Source organism: Chelonoidis abingdonii, chromosome 1 (assembly GCF_003597395.2).
Source record: "Chelonoidis abingdonii isolate Lonesome George chromosome 1, CheloAbing_2.0, whole genome shotgun sequence".
NCBI classification, from domain to species: Eukaryota; Metazoa; Chordata; order Testudines; family Testudinidae; genus Chelonoidis; species Chelonoidis abingdonii.
In genome coordinates, this window is record NC_133769.1 from 328,929,708 (window position 1) to 328,950,468 (window position 20,761).

The 20,761-nt window shown below is 49.5% G+C and overlaps 1 protein-coding gene across 2 annotated transcripts in view; it reads right to left on the reverse strand.

The window, feature by feature from the left end:
* WASF3 (WASP family member 3) overlaps positions 1 to 20,761 on the reverse strand; it is a 90,823-nt gene that overhangs the window by 23,823 nt on the left and 46,239 nt on the right. For both annotated transcript variants that reach the window (XM_075061656.1, XM_032765329.2), the window contains exons 2-3: positions 16,192 to 16,334; positions 1,975 to 2,109 (exon numbers count right to left, since the gene is read on the reverse strand). In XM_075061656.1, the coding sequence (XP_074917757.1) occupies positions 1,975 to 2,109; positions 16,192 to 16,324 (268 nt within the window). In that variant the 5' untranslated portion in view covers positions 16,325 to 16,334. The remainder of the gene's footprint in view (positions 1 to 1,974; positions 2,110 to 16,191; positions 16,335 to 20,761) is intronic.

The following is a 20,761-nucleotide window of genomic DNA, read 5'->3' on the forward strand; positions in this document are numbered from 1 at the left end:
CCCTCAGATCTAGTCAATTACGAACATGAAAACAAAAGCTGCTCTGATTGTCTCACTACAGCTTCTTAGGCTAACCAGAAACTATACACAATGGAATAAATGGGCTGATTTTTTTTTTTTAATTAAAACTAGTTAAGTGAATTTAGTGCACCTGAAATATACCAGATTGAAAGACCTGAAGATTGAGGGCTTCCAATTTATCAAAGAACAGGTTCAATATGGACTTGAGTAGTGCTAGTTTCCTCACATTTTACCATAGCAATAAATGGTGCCTCAAACCGAAGATGCAGGAGCACCTGAAGATAGCTCAGTTTCTTAGACTACTTAGATCTTGACCTCTCTCCTGAGATGGCCAAAAAGCGTTAAGGCCATTTCTGGTATTTTGCAAAGCAGGTATCTGTTAACTAGCAACTGGACTGAGATAAGCAACTCTTTACATACAGCAAGCAAAACCGCCATCCCATATAAGAACTTTGAGTCACTAGCAATCTAGATGTGAATGGTTTCACATCTTTCCAATCTCCCGAGCCATCTAAAAGTTTGCAAAATTATTTGCTAATTTTAGGGAACCGTAATTTACAGGGAAATATTGATAGGACTTCCATAGTACGTTGCCATACTCTTCCAGGAAAGGGAGCATGTTCAGCAGCTGCTTCAAACCCTCATGTGGTTTGTGGCCTGAATGAAGAGTTGGCAATTTGTCCTGTCAGCTTGATGGGTTCCACCTGACTACACTCGGTGCCAGCATTGGAGGTGAGCAATCAGGGTGATTGCCTTGAGTGCCGTATTAACATCTGGGAAGAGAGGAGCCAAATTCTTTTGTTTTGCTTGGCGGTTAGGAGGCAAAATACCTAGGGCTTGCCCTGACTAGGCTGCCTCAGACATGGTCTGCCTCAGTAATACCCTCACTGAAGACTCACAAAAGACTGATTTAGATTTCACACTAGAGTCTTCTGGCAAATCCAATTGCAAGATATGAAGAACAGAACAATTCCTGAAACCAAACGTGATTACAGTTGCATATCCACAGTGCGTAAGTTCCTTTAATTCAACTTGAAGGTATCCTTTGTACCTGAATGCCATCTCTGGTGTACAAGTGAAACATATATCCTAATATAGCCCTAATTTTTTTAATCATTAAAGTCAGCAGCTTCTTTTAAGAGATCCATTTTTATACTTACACAGTTGGCATTATGATTCTAATAAAAACCAGCATCAAATTATATAGGGCCTTTGAATTGTTTCATTTAAAAAAAACCCAAGCTTTTCAATGTTAGGAAATTGAACCTGCAAGCAAGCTTGTACATTACTTTTTTTTTTTTTTTTTTTTTTAGATAGGACACAGGAATATGTTTTAAAAATTATTTAATGCAATTTCCTCAAGTTTCTAATGCATATTATTAATGTGGTCATTCATTTGTAATTATACACATAAACAAGTGATGCTGCAACTTTGGTGTTGATCCAAGGATGTGCAGTCTCTGGTGATTCGAACTTGCATCACATTAGCTAGCTGATATCACATAAATCTCCATTTTCTTTAGGGAAAGAAGATTATAACAGCATTGATTAGAGCCAGCCATATTAGAGACACACTGATAATGAACATCAACTCTAAGCTGCAACACCTCCCTTTTAAAATGCCCTAAACCTTTTAATGGTTTTACGATTTGGAAAAATTTCACTGATGACTAAATTAAATAACTTCTGATTTATTAAGATGACCTGATCATGAGTGTAAGAGCTATGTCTCCTGTCCCGAAAGGCAAGGAGTGTATCACAAAGACCTCAAGAGGTTCAAAATATTTTTCTCCAATTAACCTACTCTGATTTTTTCCAGCAAGCCCTCCTAGTAAACATGATGAACTATCAGCTCAGCATTATTCCAAAGGAAAAGCAGTGATTGTTGTGTAATTAATTACTGTGACCTTGTCAACATCATTTCTGGTTCAGTGCTTTTATGCAATTACCTACCCTCTTCCACTGTTGAATCCAGCTGGGTAACTTTGACAGCAAGGCGATCAATTCTGTCTTGAAGAGAATTTGCTCTGATGTAGAAGTTGTTGGCCTCATTAAACAACTCACCAAATATGTCTTCAGCATGTTTGCCTGTAGAGAAAAATAGAGAATGCCATCTGTTAAAGATTTATAAAACACAGGAAAAACTGCTTCAACAGCATGATATTACAGTTAAACACTCATAACAGAATTACAGTATATGGACGTACTATGCACTTCAGCAATGCAGTATTACATCCAGAACAGTTAAATACAATGCAAATGGTTAGACAGATCAAAAAAAAATATTAAACCATCTTAAGTAGCTGAGCTGCTAACAAAAACATGTAATCATTAAAATCCACTTCTGTGCCGAAAACTCCAAGTTAGCCAATGTTATTGCTATCTTTTAAAAGGTTCCAGAGTCAATTCTGAGAATAGTAGTGAGCCACAGTAAATCAGGTGTAATTTAGTATATTTATTAATCATCTGAACAAGAGTGAGCAGCACGAAGAGGCAGAAATATGTTAAAGTTTTAAGTTGTGCCCTATAACCAGGCTTAACTGTACACATGGTTAATTAAGGACATTCCAAAAATACCCTTCAGTGCTGTGTATTGACTGCTGGGTTGTTCAATGAAATCCTTTTGGCTGTTTTGGAATGTATTGCTGGAGAGTGAAAAATGTCCACATTCTAGAACCCTGGAGGAGCCTTCCCTTTCCTGGATCTTTTATTTGGAAAAGATAGTCTATTAATTTAACAGTGATAAGTGATGCTCACAGAATAAGGATGAAGGAAAATTTACAATATTCTGATTTTATTTTCTCTCTTTTCTGAGTGGGGGAGTTTCCCAGTAGTAGAACCTCCACTAAGTGTGGTGTCAAAACCTGTAGATAACATGATGAACTAGGTCCTGAGGTGCACCCAAGCTCTGCTTAGTGCACATAGTGGGGGGATAGATGTGGCATTGTGCCACCTTTCTGCCCTCCACCTCCCACCCCCAAAAAAGTCTTGAGGACAGCTGACAGTCATAAGGACCTGAAAAAAAAGGGGGAGGGGAACAAACTTTTAGCAATGCCTCTATTTAAATGTTCATCTTCAGACTTCAGAATTAACTTTCCATTAAAATGGTCTGTTTGCAGCTCAGAGTTATTGTTTCAGTGTACTTGTAGATTTAATAAGATAACACTGCATCTGATCACATTCAGAAGATTCTCTTTACAACCAGAAAAGCTAGGAAAAAGTATCTTAAAAGTTTGCATTTTGCAGAGGTTATCTAGATGGGAGAAACTGCTCCACTACTCTTCCCCAGGCCCTTTACTGTGTGACAGACCCAGGCCAGTGGGGTACAGGAGTCTGGTCCTATTGGCATCCAGCGGGGGTGAGCGGGCGAAGCCCGCCCACTTCTAAAGGACCTCCCCCCAGCCTAAGGGGAGGACCCACAGGTCTGGGACACCAAGTAATTACGTGAGACAACTAACGAAAAAACAGGATCGGGAGTGAGGTCATAGGGGCTAAAACTAAGGGAACCTGATGGGGGACACGAGCAGAGAACCCCGGACAACGCCCACTGACTCCTCAGAAGGCGTCAAGGAGCCAGTGGACGCCGCCCAGAGGAACTCCGCCCGGGATGCGTGAACAGGAACAAGAGGAGCGGAAATAGGCCCCACAGTCGCAGGAAATCCCATCAGCCAACCTCCTCTCCTGGGTGTTGTAGATGGCTATAGTTTGGCCAGGGCTAAGAGGAGGTTGATAAGGAGATCCTTGCGACTTCGTGGGGCCACGGATGGGGAGTGCGTAGATGAACAGGTGAGGGGAAAAGTGCAACCAAAACGCAATAGGAGGTTCAGGAGGAGCCGGAACAGGGGGGCTGCAACCTGGCGCACTCCAAATAAAATGTGGTGCGCCAAGGTCTCCTTCTCGCCACAGAAAGGGCAGGTGTTAGGGACAGGGGTGAAACCGCGCCAAGTACACGCCGTGCTCACGGCCCCATGAAGGAGCCGCCAACTGACATCCCGGTGGGCCTCGGGACCCAGGGCAGAGTACAAGCTGGCCCACCGGTGGCTTCTCACCCTCGAGAGGTGGCAGGAGGTCCCGCATTTGGTATCGGGGCGGGACCGAGGGTGAGTAGTGAAGGGTGTGGAGCACGAGTGTGTACAGATGTTTTCCGTGGCGCGTCCTGGAACAGAAACCGCTGCACATCATGGCAGCCGGCTTGCAGTGAAAGGGTGAGGGGGCGATTGGGTCCACGGGCAGGGCCCTAACAAAATGTCCACGGGGCCCAGGGTGGAGGGGGTGGCGGGGCGTCCCCCTCGCAGGACCCAGTCGAGGTAAGCCCAAGCAGCAGGCAGCAAAGCAGCCCTCACCCTCCTGAAGTACGCGCCAGGGAAGTATGAGGTCTGGAGAGCCCCATGCGCCGGGCGAAGCGTCAGGGGATCCAACCACCACCGTCTCCCCGGTCGTAGTCCAGGAGGTCTCCGACCCTGGTGACTCCCGCCAAGACCAGCCTCGCGGCGCACCGCGGGGGACTCCGCCACCTGCACACGAAGCTGGGGATTGTGTAGCAGGGCTCGCGAGGGGAGTCGGAGCCCCCACGGTGGCCGCCACGGGACCTGGTTCGTGGAAAAAGAGCTTCCAGGTCCGGAGGAGGTCTTGGTAGAAGACCGGCAGCCCGGAGAGGTCTCGCGGAAGACCTCTCAGGATGGAGGTAAAAAGAGCTGCCGGTCGTATCGGAGCCCTCGGAAGCAGCGGGGAGGAAGGCGTGCGCCAGTACGCTCCACGCCGGACTACTGCCACCATACAGGAGCCTCTGCAGGGCCTGGAGGCGGAAGACACGGACCTGAGTGCGTAGGCACTTCAGGCCCCTGCCCCCCTCCTCCTCTCCAGGGGCAGGTGGAGGACCCCTGCAGAGACCCAGTGCGTCCCTGGCCAAAAGAACTCCAGAATCGCGTCCGGAGGTTGGCCAGGAAATCCGGGCCGGGACCAGGTGTTTGAGCCGGTACCAGAGCATGGACAGGACCAGTTGATTAAGCACCAGTGCCCTCGCCCCCGAAGGGAGAGGCACCGGAGTAGTCCTGTCCATTTCCGGAGCCGCTCCGTCACCCTGCCTCCAAACCGTGCCAGTTCTCCGGCGGAGACGGATGCGTGGCAGAAGGTAAACGCCGAGATAGAGCAGCGACCCGCGCTCCACCGGATGGCCTGAAGCGCGGTGGGAGGGAGCTCGCCTGCCACCCGTTGTCCCCGACCACCAGGCCAGAGCTCTTGACCCAGTTAACCCGGGCGGAGGAGGCCGCCGAGTACACAGCCTGGCAAGCTCCACCCGCCCAAGTCGCCCGGGTCCTGGACCACGAGGAGCACATCGTCAGCGTACGCCGACAGGACCAGCCGCAGCTCCGGCTCCCGAAGCACCAACCCGTCAACCTCTCGCGGAGGAGACAGAGGAAGGGCTCGGATCGCCAGAGCGTACAGCTGGCCGAGAGGGGGGCACCCCTGCCGCACTCCCGCCCGAAGCTGACCGGCTCTCGGTCAGGGTCCAGTTGAGCCTGACCAGACACTCCGCAGAAGCGTACAGCACCTGGAGAAAACCCACAAAACGGGGTCCGAAGCCGAACGCTCGCAGAGTACCCAGGAGATACCCGTGATCCCATCCTGTTCGAACGCCTTCTCCTGATCCAGGGGACAAGAGGCGAACGACAGACCATCCCTACACCTAATTCCTTAGAAGGTCCGGACCAGATACATAGTCATCAAAAGATAGTGCGGCCCGGGACGGTGTAGGTCTGGTCTGGATGGACCACGTCCTTCGCCAGCACGGACCCTAGAGCCGCAGCGAGATGGGCCTTTTGCAATGATTTTGTAGTCCGTGCTGAGGAGCGAGATGGGACGCCAATTCCGTAAGTCGCGGAGGTCCCCCTCTTCGGCAATAAGGCGAAGCACGGCTCGGCCTGCACGAGAGAGGGAGGACCCCGCTCTGCAAAGACTCGGCCCAGACGGTGACCAGTCTGGGCCGAGAACGTCCAGAACACGCGGTAGAACTCCACGGTCAGCCGTCCATGCCAGAGATTTATGGTGGGCATGCGACGGAGGGCTTCCGAGAACTCGGCCAGAGTGAGAGGGCAGCTCTAGCCGGTCCCAGTCGCCCGTGCCGACGTCGGGAGTCCGTCCAGAGCACTCTGCAAGCGTTAGGATCGTCGGATCCGGGGAGAAAAGGGCCCGCGTAGAAGGCCCTGGCCCTCTTCCCACACATCTCCGCCGGGTCCGTGAGGGGGGTCCGTCCTCCGCAGGAGGCAGGTGACGTGCTTCTTGGCCCCCCTCCTTTTCTCCAGGGCGTAGAAGAAGCGGGAGCCGCGGTCCATCTCCCATAAGGAGGTGGATGCGGGTGATCGAACAAAAGCACCCCTTAGGGCCCGATGGTTCTTCGAGGGCCTCGGAAGCTCCTCCGCTTTCTTCCCGGCACGCTCCGCAGAGGGATGGATCCTCGGGGCTGGCGGCCAGACGCCTCTCCAGCTCCAAGACCTCCCGCTCTCTCCGTCAAACCTTCTGCTACGTCTCTATGGCTGATCCTCCGCGGCTGGCGCCAGGTGTAGTCACGGCAGGGAGCGGGCACGCACCTTCCCCATAACCCATCGGCGCACGAGGAAAATGCGCGCCTACTGCCTCGCCAGGCCAGCCAGATCCCGGAAAGGACGCCACAAAGCCCGCATCCTCCAGAAAACATTATTTTCAAGTGCATAGGCCGGCCCGGCCTCTCGACAGAAGAGGCTGTCTGCGATGCAGATGTTTGATCCGAAAGGGGGCGCCGAATGCCGGAGGAGTGGGCCCGTAAAGGTGGAAAGTGACAGATAAATGCGGTCCAGCGGATGGCGCGACGATGGCCTCACCGGACGGATGAACGTCGAGAGTATACGGGTGGTGGTCGCGGCCAGCGTCACAGGGAGTGGGTTTGAATCTCCGGGGACGTCGCGGTGTGCCAGGCAACTGCTCGGTCCCCGAGTGGTCCGTTCTCAAGGTGGTTGTTAAAGTCCCCTCCAGACGGGCTCACGTGGATCCAGGGAGCGAGGAGGCGCCTGCTGCGATAAACGCAACCTCTCCGGGCCCGTGTCGGGCATAAATTGACGAAGATTAACACAAGCCCCTCTGCGGACCTGCAGGTGCAGCAGGCGGCCCGGCACGCCTCAGCGGACCCCGAACCCGGGCCTAGGTCGGGGGAGACAGGGTCGCACTCCAGCGCCGGCTGAACCAAGAAGTGGCTAAAGTAGACCTGTTTCCGATCAGCGCGCAGCTAGCTTAGCAGGGCCGGATCCGTATGGTCTCTGCAGGGAATCACAGAGTACGCCCCCTTTCCGGAGGTAGGGAGCACCTGGTTCCTGCGGAGACCCCTCTACAGCCCAGTGTTTAATGTGGCAAAAGTGATCGTGTCCATGGAGGAGGGTGGGGGGATCCTCGCCGCAGACACGTCCACAGCTCCCGGCAGGCTTGCAGAATCGTGAGTTTACCCATAGGTGAGTAAAAGTCATGGAGAGGCGGGACCGCTGGTAGGCCACGGCAGCCTGCTTCCGCGTCTCTCTACCTCCCATGAGGGCCTCGAGGCCAGAGGATCTGATGGAATCCCCCAGCGCCGGTGGGAGCGCAAGCTGGACTTTGTTACGGGAGCCACGGACGTCCTCGAGGAACTCCCGCAGCTCCTCCCTCAGCGCATGGGGGGGCAGGGTCACTGATCGATGACTGTCCCCCAGTGGGGCCCCTGTCACAGCCCCGTGGCCCACCAAGGCGGGCAGGCAGGGGGCAGACCCGCCCCACTCCCCGGTTCAACAAGGGGCGGCGGAAGGAGAACAGCAGCCCTCGGTGGGTCGGGACAAGGAAAAACTAGTGAAGCCGCACCCTGGGGGGTATTTCCAGGGGCGGCACTGGCATCACAGGAGGATAGGGCTAACAGCAGTAGGGTGGGGATCAGGGAATCTGTGAAGGGGGCAGAGGCAGAATCCTGAGCCTCTATAGGTGAGCCACTGGATGGGAGCTCCTCCTGGCCAGGCTCAGGAATCTGGGAAGTAGGAAGGGGACCCCTAACGATGCCGGGTACAGCCACTGTGGCACGTGTGGCAGCCTCGACATCCAGAGATAGATGTTCGTCAATGGAATCCCCGCCTAGGAAGGAGGGCGGGTCCTCCACACCCAAGAGGGAGACCCCCTGGGAACCGGACCTCGGCAGCGGGGCACTGGCCGTCACCCCAAGGGGCTCAGCAGCCTTCAACAGGGTGCCACCCGCAGCCGGGTCAATGGAAGAATCCAAGGGACCCTCAGAGGCGGGAGCAGAAGCAGCGGTCAGGGGAAGGGAACTCGGGGACAGGGGGACCGGGGTGAGGTCGCCCAGATCGAGGCCCGCTGGCAGAGGGTTATCCTCCCTCTGCGTGACCGGGGTCAGACCCAGGGCCTCGATGTCCTCGTAGATGGATGGGAGATCACCAGCCACCACCCCAGGGCCCTCCCCACTAGCACCCAAGGCGATACCCACTTCAGCGCTCACAGAGGCTTCGAGCGGGAAGGGGGCGAGAGAGGCTCCCTCAGGAGCTTCCATGGGGAGGGATCCCGGAGGAGGGGTGGCGTTACCTTCCGGTGCTGCCACAATGTCCCCAGCCGGCACCACAGAACAGGAGTCATCAGGGGGCAAGGCGGAAGGCTCGTCATTGGTGCCCCCCTTCCTGCTCTTCCGGGGGGCCTCCAAATATGAAGGATGTAAGGAAGTTCGAGCCTTCTGCTTGCTCTGCTTCCCCTGCACTAATGACCAGCCCTCCATGGCATCATCCGGGGGCTGGCTAACAGGGGTCGGATCGGGGGGCAAGAGCAATGGCTCAGGGACTTGGGGAGGCAGTGGAGGGATAGCAGAAGCGAGGGAGGATTCCCCCTGGGACAAGCCCTCTCCCACGCCCGGCGGTATCTCTGCTGCACCCTCCTCCACAGTGATGGACAGAGAAGGAGGAGGAGGGGCAGCTTCGGGTGCCGAGCAGCCAGGGGTGCCGGTGATGACAGGGCCGGCGCCATGCCTGGGCTCAGGGGTCCCGGACGCTCCTCCGTGCTGGGCCAAGGGGCAATCCCTCCGGACGTGCCCCATCGCCCGGCAGAGGTAGCACTGGGCCTCCCCCCTCGAATAATGCACCCGGTAGTGGGCCCCCTGGTAGGGGACCAGAAAGGACCCCTCGAACACCTCCCCGCCATGCGCTGCCGGCGGCAGTTGAAGCTGCACTTGCCGGCAGAACGAGAGGATGTGATGGAGGGTGGGGTCCTTGCAGCCCAAGGGGAGAGGGCTGATGACGGAGATGGGGCGCCCCAGGGCAGAAAGGGCGGGCAACAGGGTAGCATTGGGCAGGAAGGGAGGGACGGAGGTCAGGACCAAGCGGACCCCCCAGGTCTTCCAGTGGCTCCAGGGGGACGAACACGCCCCCCACTGCCAGGCCCGTCTCTACCGCCTCCTGTGCGACAGCCTCTGATGCCAGGAAGAAGACCACCTTCCCATACATTTTGGAGGCCGCCACAATGGCCGTGGGCCCCACCACCCTCGCCAACGCCTGCACGTAGGTCTCCACGTGGGGCGAGGTGGGCACCAGGAGGCAACGGACACCATGCTTCCTGGTCAAGGTGGGAAAGGGGCCCCGGCCGCTGTAGATGGTAGCGGAAGCGGCGGTCAGGGGAGCAGCGGCAGGAGGGGGGGCCACCGCCACCTGGGCATATGCGCTGGGGGCCAGGGGAGGGACACCTACAGAGCTGGTGGAGGGAATAGCGGGGAGGGATGCCGCAGCCGGAAGTGGGGCTGCGGCAGCGGGGGCAGTTTCCGCCATGGAGGGCCTGGCCTTTCTAGCGGGGCCCTTACCCTTCTTCCCACCGGCTGGGGTGGCTCCCCCCGAATCGGAAGGGGCGAGGGACGTGGCAGCAGTGGAGGTCTCCCCAGTACTCGCTGCCGCCAGTGCCCCAGTAGGGGCGGAGGTAGGTGGATTGGCAGCGGCGGTCGAGGTGGAGGCTGGGGCAGTGGACATGGGGGCAGGTGGAGCAGGGGCAGTGGGAGCGTCACGAGGGGGCCCCCGCCACGTCCCCCGCCTAAGGAGAGCGGCAGGGGGACACACAGCGAGGGAGGGGAATGAAAAGGAGGCAATCACCCCTCCCCTGCAGGCTGCGGCAGGCGTGAGGAGGGCGCGAAAGGGAAGGCTAAACAGGACTAGGTGGTGGGAGGGTTCAGGCACTGCGAAAGGGGTGAGTTCGGTGTCTCTAGTTGCATAGGGATCAGGGGGACAACGGCAGAGGGGGTGCAGTGAACAAGGGAACCAATGGGGAAGGGCCATTGATGGGAGGGGTGTGGGCGACGAGGGGAGGACCAATCAGCTTGGGGACAAGTGGGGGGGGGCGAGTGTGGAAGGTAGAGGAGCACGGGGGCAGCTCAGGGTGGGGCAGAGATAGTAGAGCCACAGGAACAGGTGGGGGGACAAATGTGGCAAAAGAAAGGGGTCAGTGCCAGGGGGAGGGGGCTGGGAGGGTGCACCCACAGGCACTTGCGCAAAAGTCAATGGTTAGGTGCTGCAGCGTCCAAATGATGGAAGTGGGCGTGGTGGGTCGGCGAGCAGCTCAGTCAGAGGACAGGAGTCGAAAGCAGAAGGAAACAGCCAGGGTGTGGAGGGGGCACGTGGTGGTGGGGCGAAGGAACACAGATGGACGGGTGCAGGATCTCCGCACACCCGGGTGTCCCAACAGAAGAGTCCAAACCCCCACCAACGCAAGTTTGACAAAGCTCAGTCAGGAAGTGCCCTCCACAGTGCGTGTAATCACGGGCTCCGTAGCAGGCGTCCCCTTCCTCCTTCTCCTCCTTCCGGGTCTCAGCGATCGCCAGCAATGCCTACGGGTCCCAGCAGCCAGGTGGTGGTTGTACTGGTGTCAAGCAGGAGGACGCCCGCTCAGAAGGTGTCCTCAGCAAGAGCCGGGGTCCCTCACTCACTCCCTCTTGAAGCCAGCAGCAGCCCCCCCCTCCTCATCAGGACGTAGGTGGGTAACGCAGGAACGAGGGTTGGGGGAATCTACTAGCCAGTCAGTGAGCAGAAGAGAGAGAGGGCCGGGTAGTGGTGTCTAGCCCAGCCAGAGGAGCAGCAGAAGCAGGAACAGCAGCAGCAGCAGCAGCAGCGAGGGCCCAGTGCCCAGCAGCAGCCCTCTCCCTCCTTCCTCTGCAGTGGAGCGGTCGAAGGGAGAGCTACTCCTGGCCCCAGGAGAAGCAGGGTTCTGTTCTCTGAGTGACCAGAGCAGGGGCTGCACTAGAGTAATCAGGAACCAGCTAGAACCAATTAAAGCAAACAGGCTGATTAGACCACCTGCAGCCAATCAAGGCAGACTAATCAGGACACCTGGGTTTAAAAAGGAGCTCACTCCAGTCAGGCAGGGAGGAGCCAGAGGAGAGGAGAGGAAGTGCGTGTGAGGAGCTCGGAACAAGAGGCACAAGGAACTGAGAGTGAGAGGGTGAGCCGCTGGAGGACTAAGGAGTACAAGCATTATCAGACACCAGGAGGAAGGTCCTGTGGTGAGGATAAAAAAGGTGTTTGGAGGAGGCCAGGGGGAAGTAGCCCAGGGAGTTGTAGCTGTCATGCAGCTGTTACAAGAGGCACTATAGACAGCTGCAATCCACAGGGCCCTGGGCTGGAACCCGGAGTAGATGGCAGGCCCGGGTTCCCCCAAAACCTCCCAACTCCTGATCAGACACAGGAAGAGTTGATCCAGACTGTGAGGAAGATCACTGACGTGAGCAAATCTGCCAATAAGCGCAGGCCCCACCAAGGTAGAGGAGGAACTCTATCACAACTGGCTTTCACAGATTTCCTCTGATGTGGCTAAAAGTTTATAAAGTGTTTTTAAAAAGGAAAAACAATATATGTGTCAGTTAGCTTAAAGGAGGTAAAAGAGATGATTGAAGAGCTGCTTGTGAATAACTTTCTCTTTTTAACATTGAAAAATATTTTTCAGTGGTGCTCACTACTCTAAAAATGAATGGTGAATGGAACACTAACTTCCTGCTGACAACAACAACAATCTGGTAAAACAATAGTGTAACAGATAACTCAAATGAACATAGCTGCAAACCATTTCTTTGACACACTTAGCTTTTCAAGCTGCTCAGAACATTACTTTTTAAATAATACATGTAGTTGATAAATTGCAAAGCTGAGAACTTGAAAGCTGTCTAAAGTTAGAAGGATCATAGCTTCCATATTAAAAACTAATTGTGCTATTAAAAGTCAGCCATTTAAAAACAGTATTACATAGTTCTGGAAAAGTTAATTATTAATTTGCAAAAAAGAAAAAAAATAGTTACTTCACTTTCAAAAACAGCAGGAAATCTATGCATAAGACATTCCAAAAGTCAAACTGCAATCACCCATTACTATTTCTGGATCAGGGTTTTTATGAGCAGGGGTGATCTGTTAATCCTTAATTTTAAAAGCTTCTCCCCAGCCACGCCAAGTAGATAAATAAATTGAAAGTCCTCTCCACTTCACGCAAAAAAAAACCTTTCAATCTCTACTGTTTACTTATAGTTACTGTAATATTTGACACCACAAGGCAGTTCCTCCTTGCAGTTCCATGTATCATCCTCGCACTACTCCATAATAGACTCTTCTTGATAAAGTGGCTTGCAAAATATACTTAAGTCTTTTGAGACGATCACTACTACTTTTCATCAAATAATACATATTATGACATCTCTCTCCAACGTCTGCAGTAAATAACCTGTGGGACATTTTGTCTACAAAATGTTCATGAATTTGTAGTTGATCTCTGGTAGGAATCTCTGAAAAAATCAATTGCAATTAATTCCTTACAAAAATCTGTATTAACATACTGAATAAGATGTCTCTGAAGTTACCTTCTGAAAGAAATGAAAATGATCAGTGCTGGTTACAGAAAAGAAACAAATCAATGATGCAGATGAGCCTGAGAAGCAAAAACCAATCAGTGTTAATTACAGAGACTATCTTCTTTTAAGCTTATTAATGAAAGTATCCGAGACTGAAAAAAAATAGTATTTTTTTCTTGTGCCTGTAGCCGCTAATATGCCACTAGTATTTAAGGCAAGGGTGGGCAAACTACATCCAGGCCATCAGACCTTTTATTCCAGACCTTGAGCTCCCAACAGAGAGCTTGCCCCACTCCAACGCTTCAGCTGGGGAGAGAGAGGGGAGGGTCCAGGGCTTTCCCCATTCTGCATGTGCTGCCCCTACCCCAAGTGCCGGCTCTGCAGCTCCCTTCTGCATATATATTACGAAACAGTTTTTAGTTATATAATCACATAGTTACCTAATCACATACTGTTTTTTTCTACAGGACTCCAGTGTCACTAATTTATTATTGCCTATTGGGCCAGGATGATCTCACCACCACAGAAACTAAGGAAGTGCGTGGAGTGAGAAAGAAAATGGACAACGCAGGAATACTTAAAACAAAGAGGTATATTTATTTTAACAGAGTTTTACACCCATTCTACTTTCAGTTTCAAATATCTTTAAGGTCTACATGCTCCATGACTCTCAATTACAGTTACAATCTTTTATTCCTTTTGGGAACCTGAAGTTTGAGTCTTAAGAGAAGCAGGCTGTCTGTGTCTAAACTCTTCCTGGTTCAGCACCTTCCTTTCCAAGGGTCTGTCATAGATTCATAGACTCCAAGGCCCAAAGGGACCATTGCGATAATCTAGTCTGACCTCCTTTAGAACACAGGCCACAGAACTTACCCAAAGTAAATCCTAGAGCATCTGTTTTAGAAAAACAGCTTATATCAGTGAGGCTCTGCAATGGGCACTTGTCAAAAGTTGCAACAACTACATGACTCTGACATAAGTCCAAATTGTTACCTCTGGGAGGGGGAGAATTCCAGCCTCAAGTTGTCCAAAACTAAATCCCTAGGTTTTTCTGTGAGGAGGGTGAAAAAAACCCAAGCAGCCTCAGCCAAGCTTGTGATATGGGGAAAAATTCCTTCTCAGCTTCGCAGTGGCAACTAGCACAGCCCACAGCAACCTAGCACAGGAAGGGAGGCTGGGTTCACTACTGGTAACCAGCAAACAGGAAGTGACACAGAGCACATTGCCCTCATCATGGCTCCAAATCTCGTGCCAAATCCTGCGAGACCTTATGGTCCAAATCATAAGCCAAATCTCACGAGACCTCAAGTCCAGCCCAGAAGTCCTGTGGAGGCTGGAAATCTCTCAAGACCTGGTCCAGCTTGTCCTTTTTACCCTCACTGGGCTCAGGGCCCTCTTTTGGATGAAGGATACATTCTTGGTATATGGGATAAAAGACAGTATTGTACTACTTCCTGAAGTGGTCAGAAATAATCAAAATTTTGCATAAATGAAGCTTTATTCTTTCCTTTCAGAATAAACATGTTGATGTTCTCTACTAGCCAACCCTTGCACATAAGGATTCAGATATGATCCTAATACTAATAAATGGAGAGGCATCTGTTTCAGGAAATACAGCTGAGCAAGATGCACATATCTGAACCCCAGCAGGGTTCGGGACCTGACAGCCCTGGGGTTAACTGGAGGCCGAATGGCTCCCAACTAAACTTTCCTTAACAATATAGTTGTAATAGAACACTGGGGGTAAAACAAGCTTATGGATAAGAGAGGCAGTTCTGTTAGCCCTCAGCAGCAATGGCATGCACTCTCTTGTACAGATGGAGCCAATGACAAGCACCAGCATACGAGCACTCCTGTGCCCCTACCAACAGACAAGTTTTTAATGCAGTTCCATAGCTTGATACCACAGGTGCCAAATCCTGTAAGCGGAAATGCACAGAAGCCCTCCATGTAGAGCACCTGCTTTGAGTGCAAAACAGAACAGGACACCATCTTAATGTCAGCATCACAATAACTGCCATAATATATATAGAAATAGAATCCTGAGGACATTCCCCATGAGATTCACTCACAATAAACAACATTCAGAACTGCAGTCAGATACTTAAACATGATACTTTTCTTGAACACAGTTTAGTACAAGGTGGATTAGTCAGAGCTTATTGTTCTCTAAACAAGTTCAGTAGCCTCAAACTTTCCTAATAAATGTAAGCTGAAAAGAATAATATCTAGTGCCATTATCTTATGGAGTTGGAAACCTAGTGAAGTCACATGACAGACTTTTTAATTAAGAGCTTTACCTATTTAAATTACTTCATGAAACCATTTGTTTCTGGCAGAAAAGAGTCTAAAGTCAAACATTTAATCTATAGCTAACGTAAATATTGTAATTATCTGAGTTTCTAAAATACACATATTGAAGCTCTTTCTTGAAATAGATGTAAACAAATCTAGACTTTCTTTCTAATAATCTCTTAAGTTACCCTAACTTTCCTTAATTACTGTTTGCCATTCTGTTTACAAGGGGACAATGGCATCCATTCTCTTCCTGATGTGTGTGTTTACTTCCCATTAGTATTAACGGGTCACGTGCACATAAAGGAAGACCAGATTCCTAAGAAAAAATAAGTTTCTTAAAAGACAACTGAACCAACTTCCTATGGCCATCTAATGTCAAGAAGCAGAGTAGTCTACTGGACTGAGCAAGAGACTGAAAGCTGGGAATTTGTGATGCATGATCTAATCTTGGCTTTTACACTGATTTTCATGGCCTGAAGCAAGTTCACTTAGGCTACATCTACACTACCCGCCGTATCGGCGGGTTACAATCGATTGCACGGGAATCAATATAACGCGTCTCATCTAGACGCGATATATCGATCCCCAAGCACGCTTATATCGATTCCAGAACTCCACCAACCCCAACGGAGTTCCGGAATCGACAGCGGGAGCCGCGGACATCAATCCCGTGCGGTGAGGACGGGTGAGTAATCCCATCTTAGATATTTGACTTCAGCTACGTTAGTCACGTAGCTGAAGTTGCGTATCTAAGATCAATTTTTCCCCGTAGTGTAGACCAGCCCTTAGTCTCTCTGTGCCACAATTTCCACATCTAACTCTAGCTGCCTCAGGGAGGTGTTGTTTGCACAGACCTTTGAAGAATTAAAGCAGAATATAAGAGCAGAAATATTATGATACATTTTGCAAATGGCAAAGTCTTAAAATTTAATCTATTTAAAACAAGCAAACAAAGTCTTTGTGCTACTCAATTTTTCATTAATAAACAAAAGCACAAAACTATAGAGACTTACTCAGACTGCTTAGTTGCCGTATAATAGCAGCAAGGGTACTGTTGGTTACACATTCCAGTTCACTAGTTATTCCTTCAGGAAGAGCTCCTCGGCAGAGGTGCCTAGGTTCAATGTTTCTCTTTACTAAAGGCATGGCTCACAATCTGCAATTTACAGAAAAAAAAAGTGTTATAGTTCAAGCAAAATAGGAAGTTACAATGTACACTGGACATTTCCCTAATATACCTTAAGTAAGTGTTTCCTTTATTGCTTATTTTAGATCACCCTCAAGCGTTCTAGGCACTGCCCAGAAAACATAAGAATGACAAGCCCCTGCCCTGAAGAGTTTTTAGTCTAAGTGGACTTAATAGACAAATGAAGATCTAACATCCAAAAGTAATGTGCTGGGGGAGAGGACGCAGGTTACAGAAAATATGATTCCTCAGTTAAGGTCTTATTGCTGTTGGTTGTGCGGCTGTTACAGGGTTTGGTATTTTGTAACTAAATATACTTGTTTTTCTAGATGTTGCTGCAGAAATATGCTTTTAGGAATGATGTGAATGAGGTAACGATGCAGACTTGACAAACGGAGTTTGGAAGACCATTTCAAGGATAAAAGGCAATATGGAATGTGCAGAGACATTTGTTGGAGTAAACAAAAGGGACATCAAGGCTTGTGTCCCTGTAGGGGTTGAGAATGGAGACAAGCAAACATGTGGCAAAACAGAGCAGACTGAAGGGATTGTAAAAGGAGACAAGAGCATGGTGGCTGAATAATACAGGTCCGTAAGAAAGTGAAGACAAAAAGTTTGAACTTGATGCAATGTTCTGTGGGGATACAATGAAGTGACTCGAAGGTGGAGGTAAAGGTAACAAGTTACTTTTTTAATATCAGTTAATAAATCTTTGTAAGTTAGCAACTGAAAGGCAAAAAGATGATTTTGAGATGGGCAATTTGGAACAAACCAAGGTAATGACACAAAGAAGAGTAGAGAGAGGAGGAAGTTGCAGAAGTCAAGCAAGGTAACGATCAGCACGTGAACCAATGATTTTCCTGCAGAGATTGAAAGCTCAGGTGTTTTCTTTTTTTTAAATGTCTGAGGACAACAGCCATGCACTATTCAAGAATAAATGTTTAGCTTTGTAGGATCACAGATATATTCCAGGAGGGCATATTTTTATACAGAAATCTGGTATCTACCTTAGGAAAACTAAGTGGCAAGAGTTTATTTGGAGGTAAATATTGAAGTCTTCCTTTTGCAGCACTGGAGCAGTAATAAAGTAGTAATCTTTCACCTTTAATTTGCTCCTGAGAGAATGCTACGCCACTGCACAATGCAGAATTTGTACAGAAGGGGAGATTACTTCCACGTAACTGGAGATTCTTTGAGATGCGTGGTCCCTATCCGTATTCCACTGAGGGTTATGCACATGCGCTGTGCACTTGGAACTTTTCAAAGTAGGAATGTCCATCGGACCACACATATGCCTTTGTACTGCCCCATGGTTTCTCCCAAGAAGATAAAGGGCAGGGCGGACTGACTGCACCTTCAGTTCCTTCTCTACCACAAATCTAACAAATCTGCAGCAGAGGGAAAGGATGGCGGGACCAGAATACAGATAGAGACCACACATCACAAAGAGCCTCCAGTTACACGTAAGTAACCACCCCTTCTTCTTTGAGTGATGGTCCCTATTGTATTCCACTGAAGGTGATTAACGAGCAGTACCTAGATAAGAGAAGGATGCAAGGAAGATGACTGCACCGTAGAACAGAGACCACTGCATCAAATGAGGCATCTGTCAGAGTCTTGCACCAGGGGATAGTGAAAAGAAAAAAGTTGTGTACCAAACTCCACATGGCCACCTTACATACGTCCATAAGGGACATATTGTGGAGCATGGCCATAGTTGATGCTAGCGCTCTTGTGGAATGGGCCTGAATCCCACCTAGTGGAGACTGCCTCAACATCTGATAGAGTTTAATGCACTCTGAGACCCACTTTGAGATTCTCTGGGTGGAAATGGCCTGCCTCTGAATTCTGTCTGCTATGGCAACAAATAGCCTAGGAGACTTCTGGAATGGCCTCATCCTTAGCAGGTAAAAGGTCATAAGAACAAAAAAGCAGCCACACTGGGTCAGACCAAAGGTCCATCTAGCCTAGTAGCCTGTCTTCTGACAGTGGCCAATGCCAGGTGCCCTAGAGGAACAGACAATCCTCAAGTGATCCATCCCATCGCCCATTCCTAGCTTCTGACAAACAGAGGCTAGGGACACCATCCCTGCCCATCCTAGCTAATAGCCATTGATGAACCTATCCTCCAAGAACTTATCTATTTCTTTTTTGAACCCTCTTATAGTCTTGGTCTTCACAACATCCTCTGTCAAAGACTTCCATAGACTGACTGTGCATTGTGTCGAAAAAATACTTCCTTTTGTTTGTTTTAATCCTGCTCCCTATTAATTTCATTTCATGACCCCTAGTTCTTCTGCTACGAAAAAGGAGTAAACAATATTGCCTTATTTATTTTTTCCACACCAGTCATTATTTTACAGACCTCAATCATATACCCCCTTAGTTATCTCTTTTCCAAGCTGAAAAGTCCCAGTCTTATTAATCTCTGCTCATATGGAAGCCATTCCATACCCCCTAATCACTACTGTCGCCCTTTTCTGAAACTTTTTCAATTCCAATACATCTTTCTTGAAATCGGGCAACCACATTTGCGCACAGTATTCAAGACGTGGGCGTACCATGGATTTATATAGAGGCAATATGACATTTTCTGTCTTATTAGCTATCCCTTTCTTAATGATTTCCAACATTCTGTTCGGTTTTTTGATTGCCACTGCACATTGAGTGGGTATTTTCAGAGAACTAGCCACAATGACTGTAAGATTTCTTTCTTGAGTGGTATCAGCTAATTTACACCCCATCATTTCATATGTATAGTTGAGATTATGTTTTCCAATGTGCATTACTTTGCATTTATCAACACTGAATTTCATCTGCCATTTTGTTGCCCAGTCACCCAGTTTTGAGAGATCCTTTTGTAGCTCTTCACAGTATGCCTGTGTACCTTGAATCGTTTTGTATCATCTGCAAATTTTGCCACTTCACTGTTCACTCCTTTTTCCAGATCACTTATGAATACATTGAATAGTACTGGTCCCAATACAGATCCCTTGGGGGACACTACTATCTCTCTCTCTCCATTCTGAAAACTGACCATTTATTTCTACTTTTGTTTCCAATCTTTTAACCAGTTACCAATCCATGAGAGCACCATCCTTCTCATCCCATGGCAGTTTACTTTGCTTAAGAGCCTTTGGTGAGGGACATTGTCAAAATTTTTCTGAAAATTTAAGTACATGATATCTACTGGATTCCCCTTGCCACATGCTTGTTGACCCCCTCAACCAGTAGACTAGTGAGGCATGATTTCCCTTTACAAAACACGTTGACTCTTCTCCAACAAATTATGTTCATCTGTATCTGATAATTCTGTTCTTTACTAAAGTTTCAACAAGTTTGCCTGGTACTGAAGCTATTATTTTTTGACTCTTTAGCTAGCTATTCTTTTACATTTTTTTTTGCCCTTCATAATTATATTTTTCACTTCATTTCCCAGAGTTTATATTCCTTGCTAGTATCAGAGGGGCAACCGTGTTAGTCTGGATCTGTAAAAGCAGCAAAGAATCCTGTGGCACCTTATAGACTAACAGACATTTTGGAGCATGAGCTTTCGTGGGTGAATATCCACTTCATTGGATGCATGTAGTGGAAATTTGCAGGGCCAAGTGTATATATATGCAAGCAAGAAGCAAGCTAGAGATAATGAGGTTAGTTCAATCAATTGTACCTCAGTGCTTGGCTGTAGACAGTGGATCACGTGGTGTGCCCAGGATGGAAGCTGAAGGCATGAAAGTAGGCATAGCGGACGGTAGGTTTTCGGTATAGGGTGGTGTTGATGTATCGATCACTTATTTGCACCGTGGTGTCTAGGAAGTGGACCTCCCTTGTAGATTGGTCCAGGCTGAGGTTGATGGTGGGGGAAGCTTTGATCATGGTGGATGTTTCGAGTCTCCTCCCTGGTCCGATGAGAGATACAGCTGCGCTACGAGTAAGAAGGGTGCGGTGACGAGGTGGAAGTGTGTGTTCCCGGTCGCTAAACTATTGCCTATTGTGGCCATGGGTGACATACGTGCATGATCTGGATTCTTGTCTCCAATTTTGAATAGTTGCGTGTGAGGATAAGGCACAGAGTCGCAACCGTTCGCTTGTATCCCAGGATATGTCGGCAGCTTGTATTCATCTTAATGTGTGGCTTTTTGTTAGGACTTTTTACATTCATAGGTGGTGGATGTGTTTTCTGGAGTTCATCAGGAAATCGTGATGTCCGGATACTGATGCTGTGTATCCTCAGGAATCAGTGTGTCACAGAGATAACTGTGTGGTGGCTGGTCTGGTCGAGATCCACATTCAGACAGTCTTCGTGAGGTGCCAATGCCTGAGATGATGGCGTCCGTTGATTTCCGGTTGTGATCTTGGGTAGCATACGCGCCCGGCCGGGTATTTAGTGTTGATTA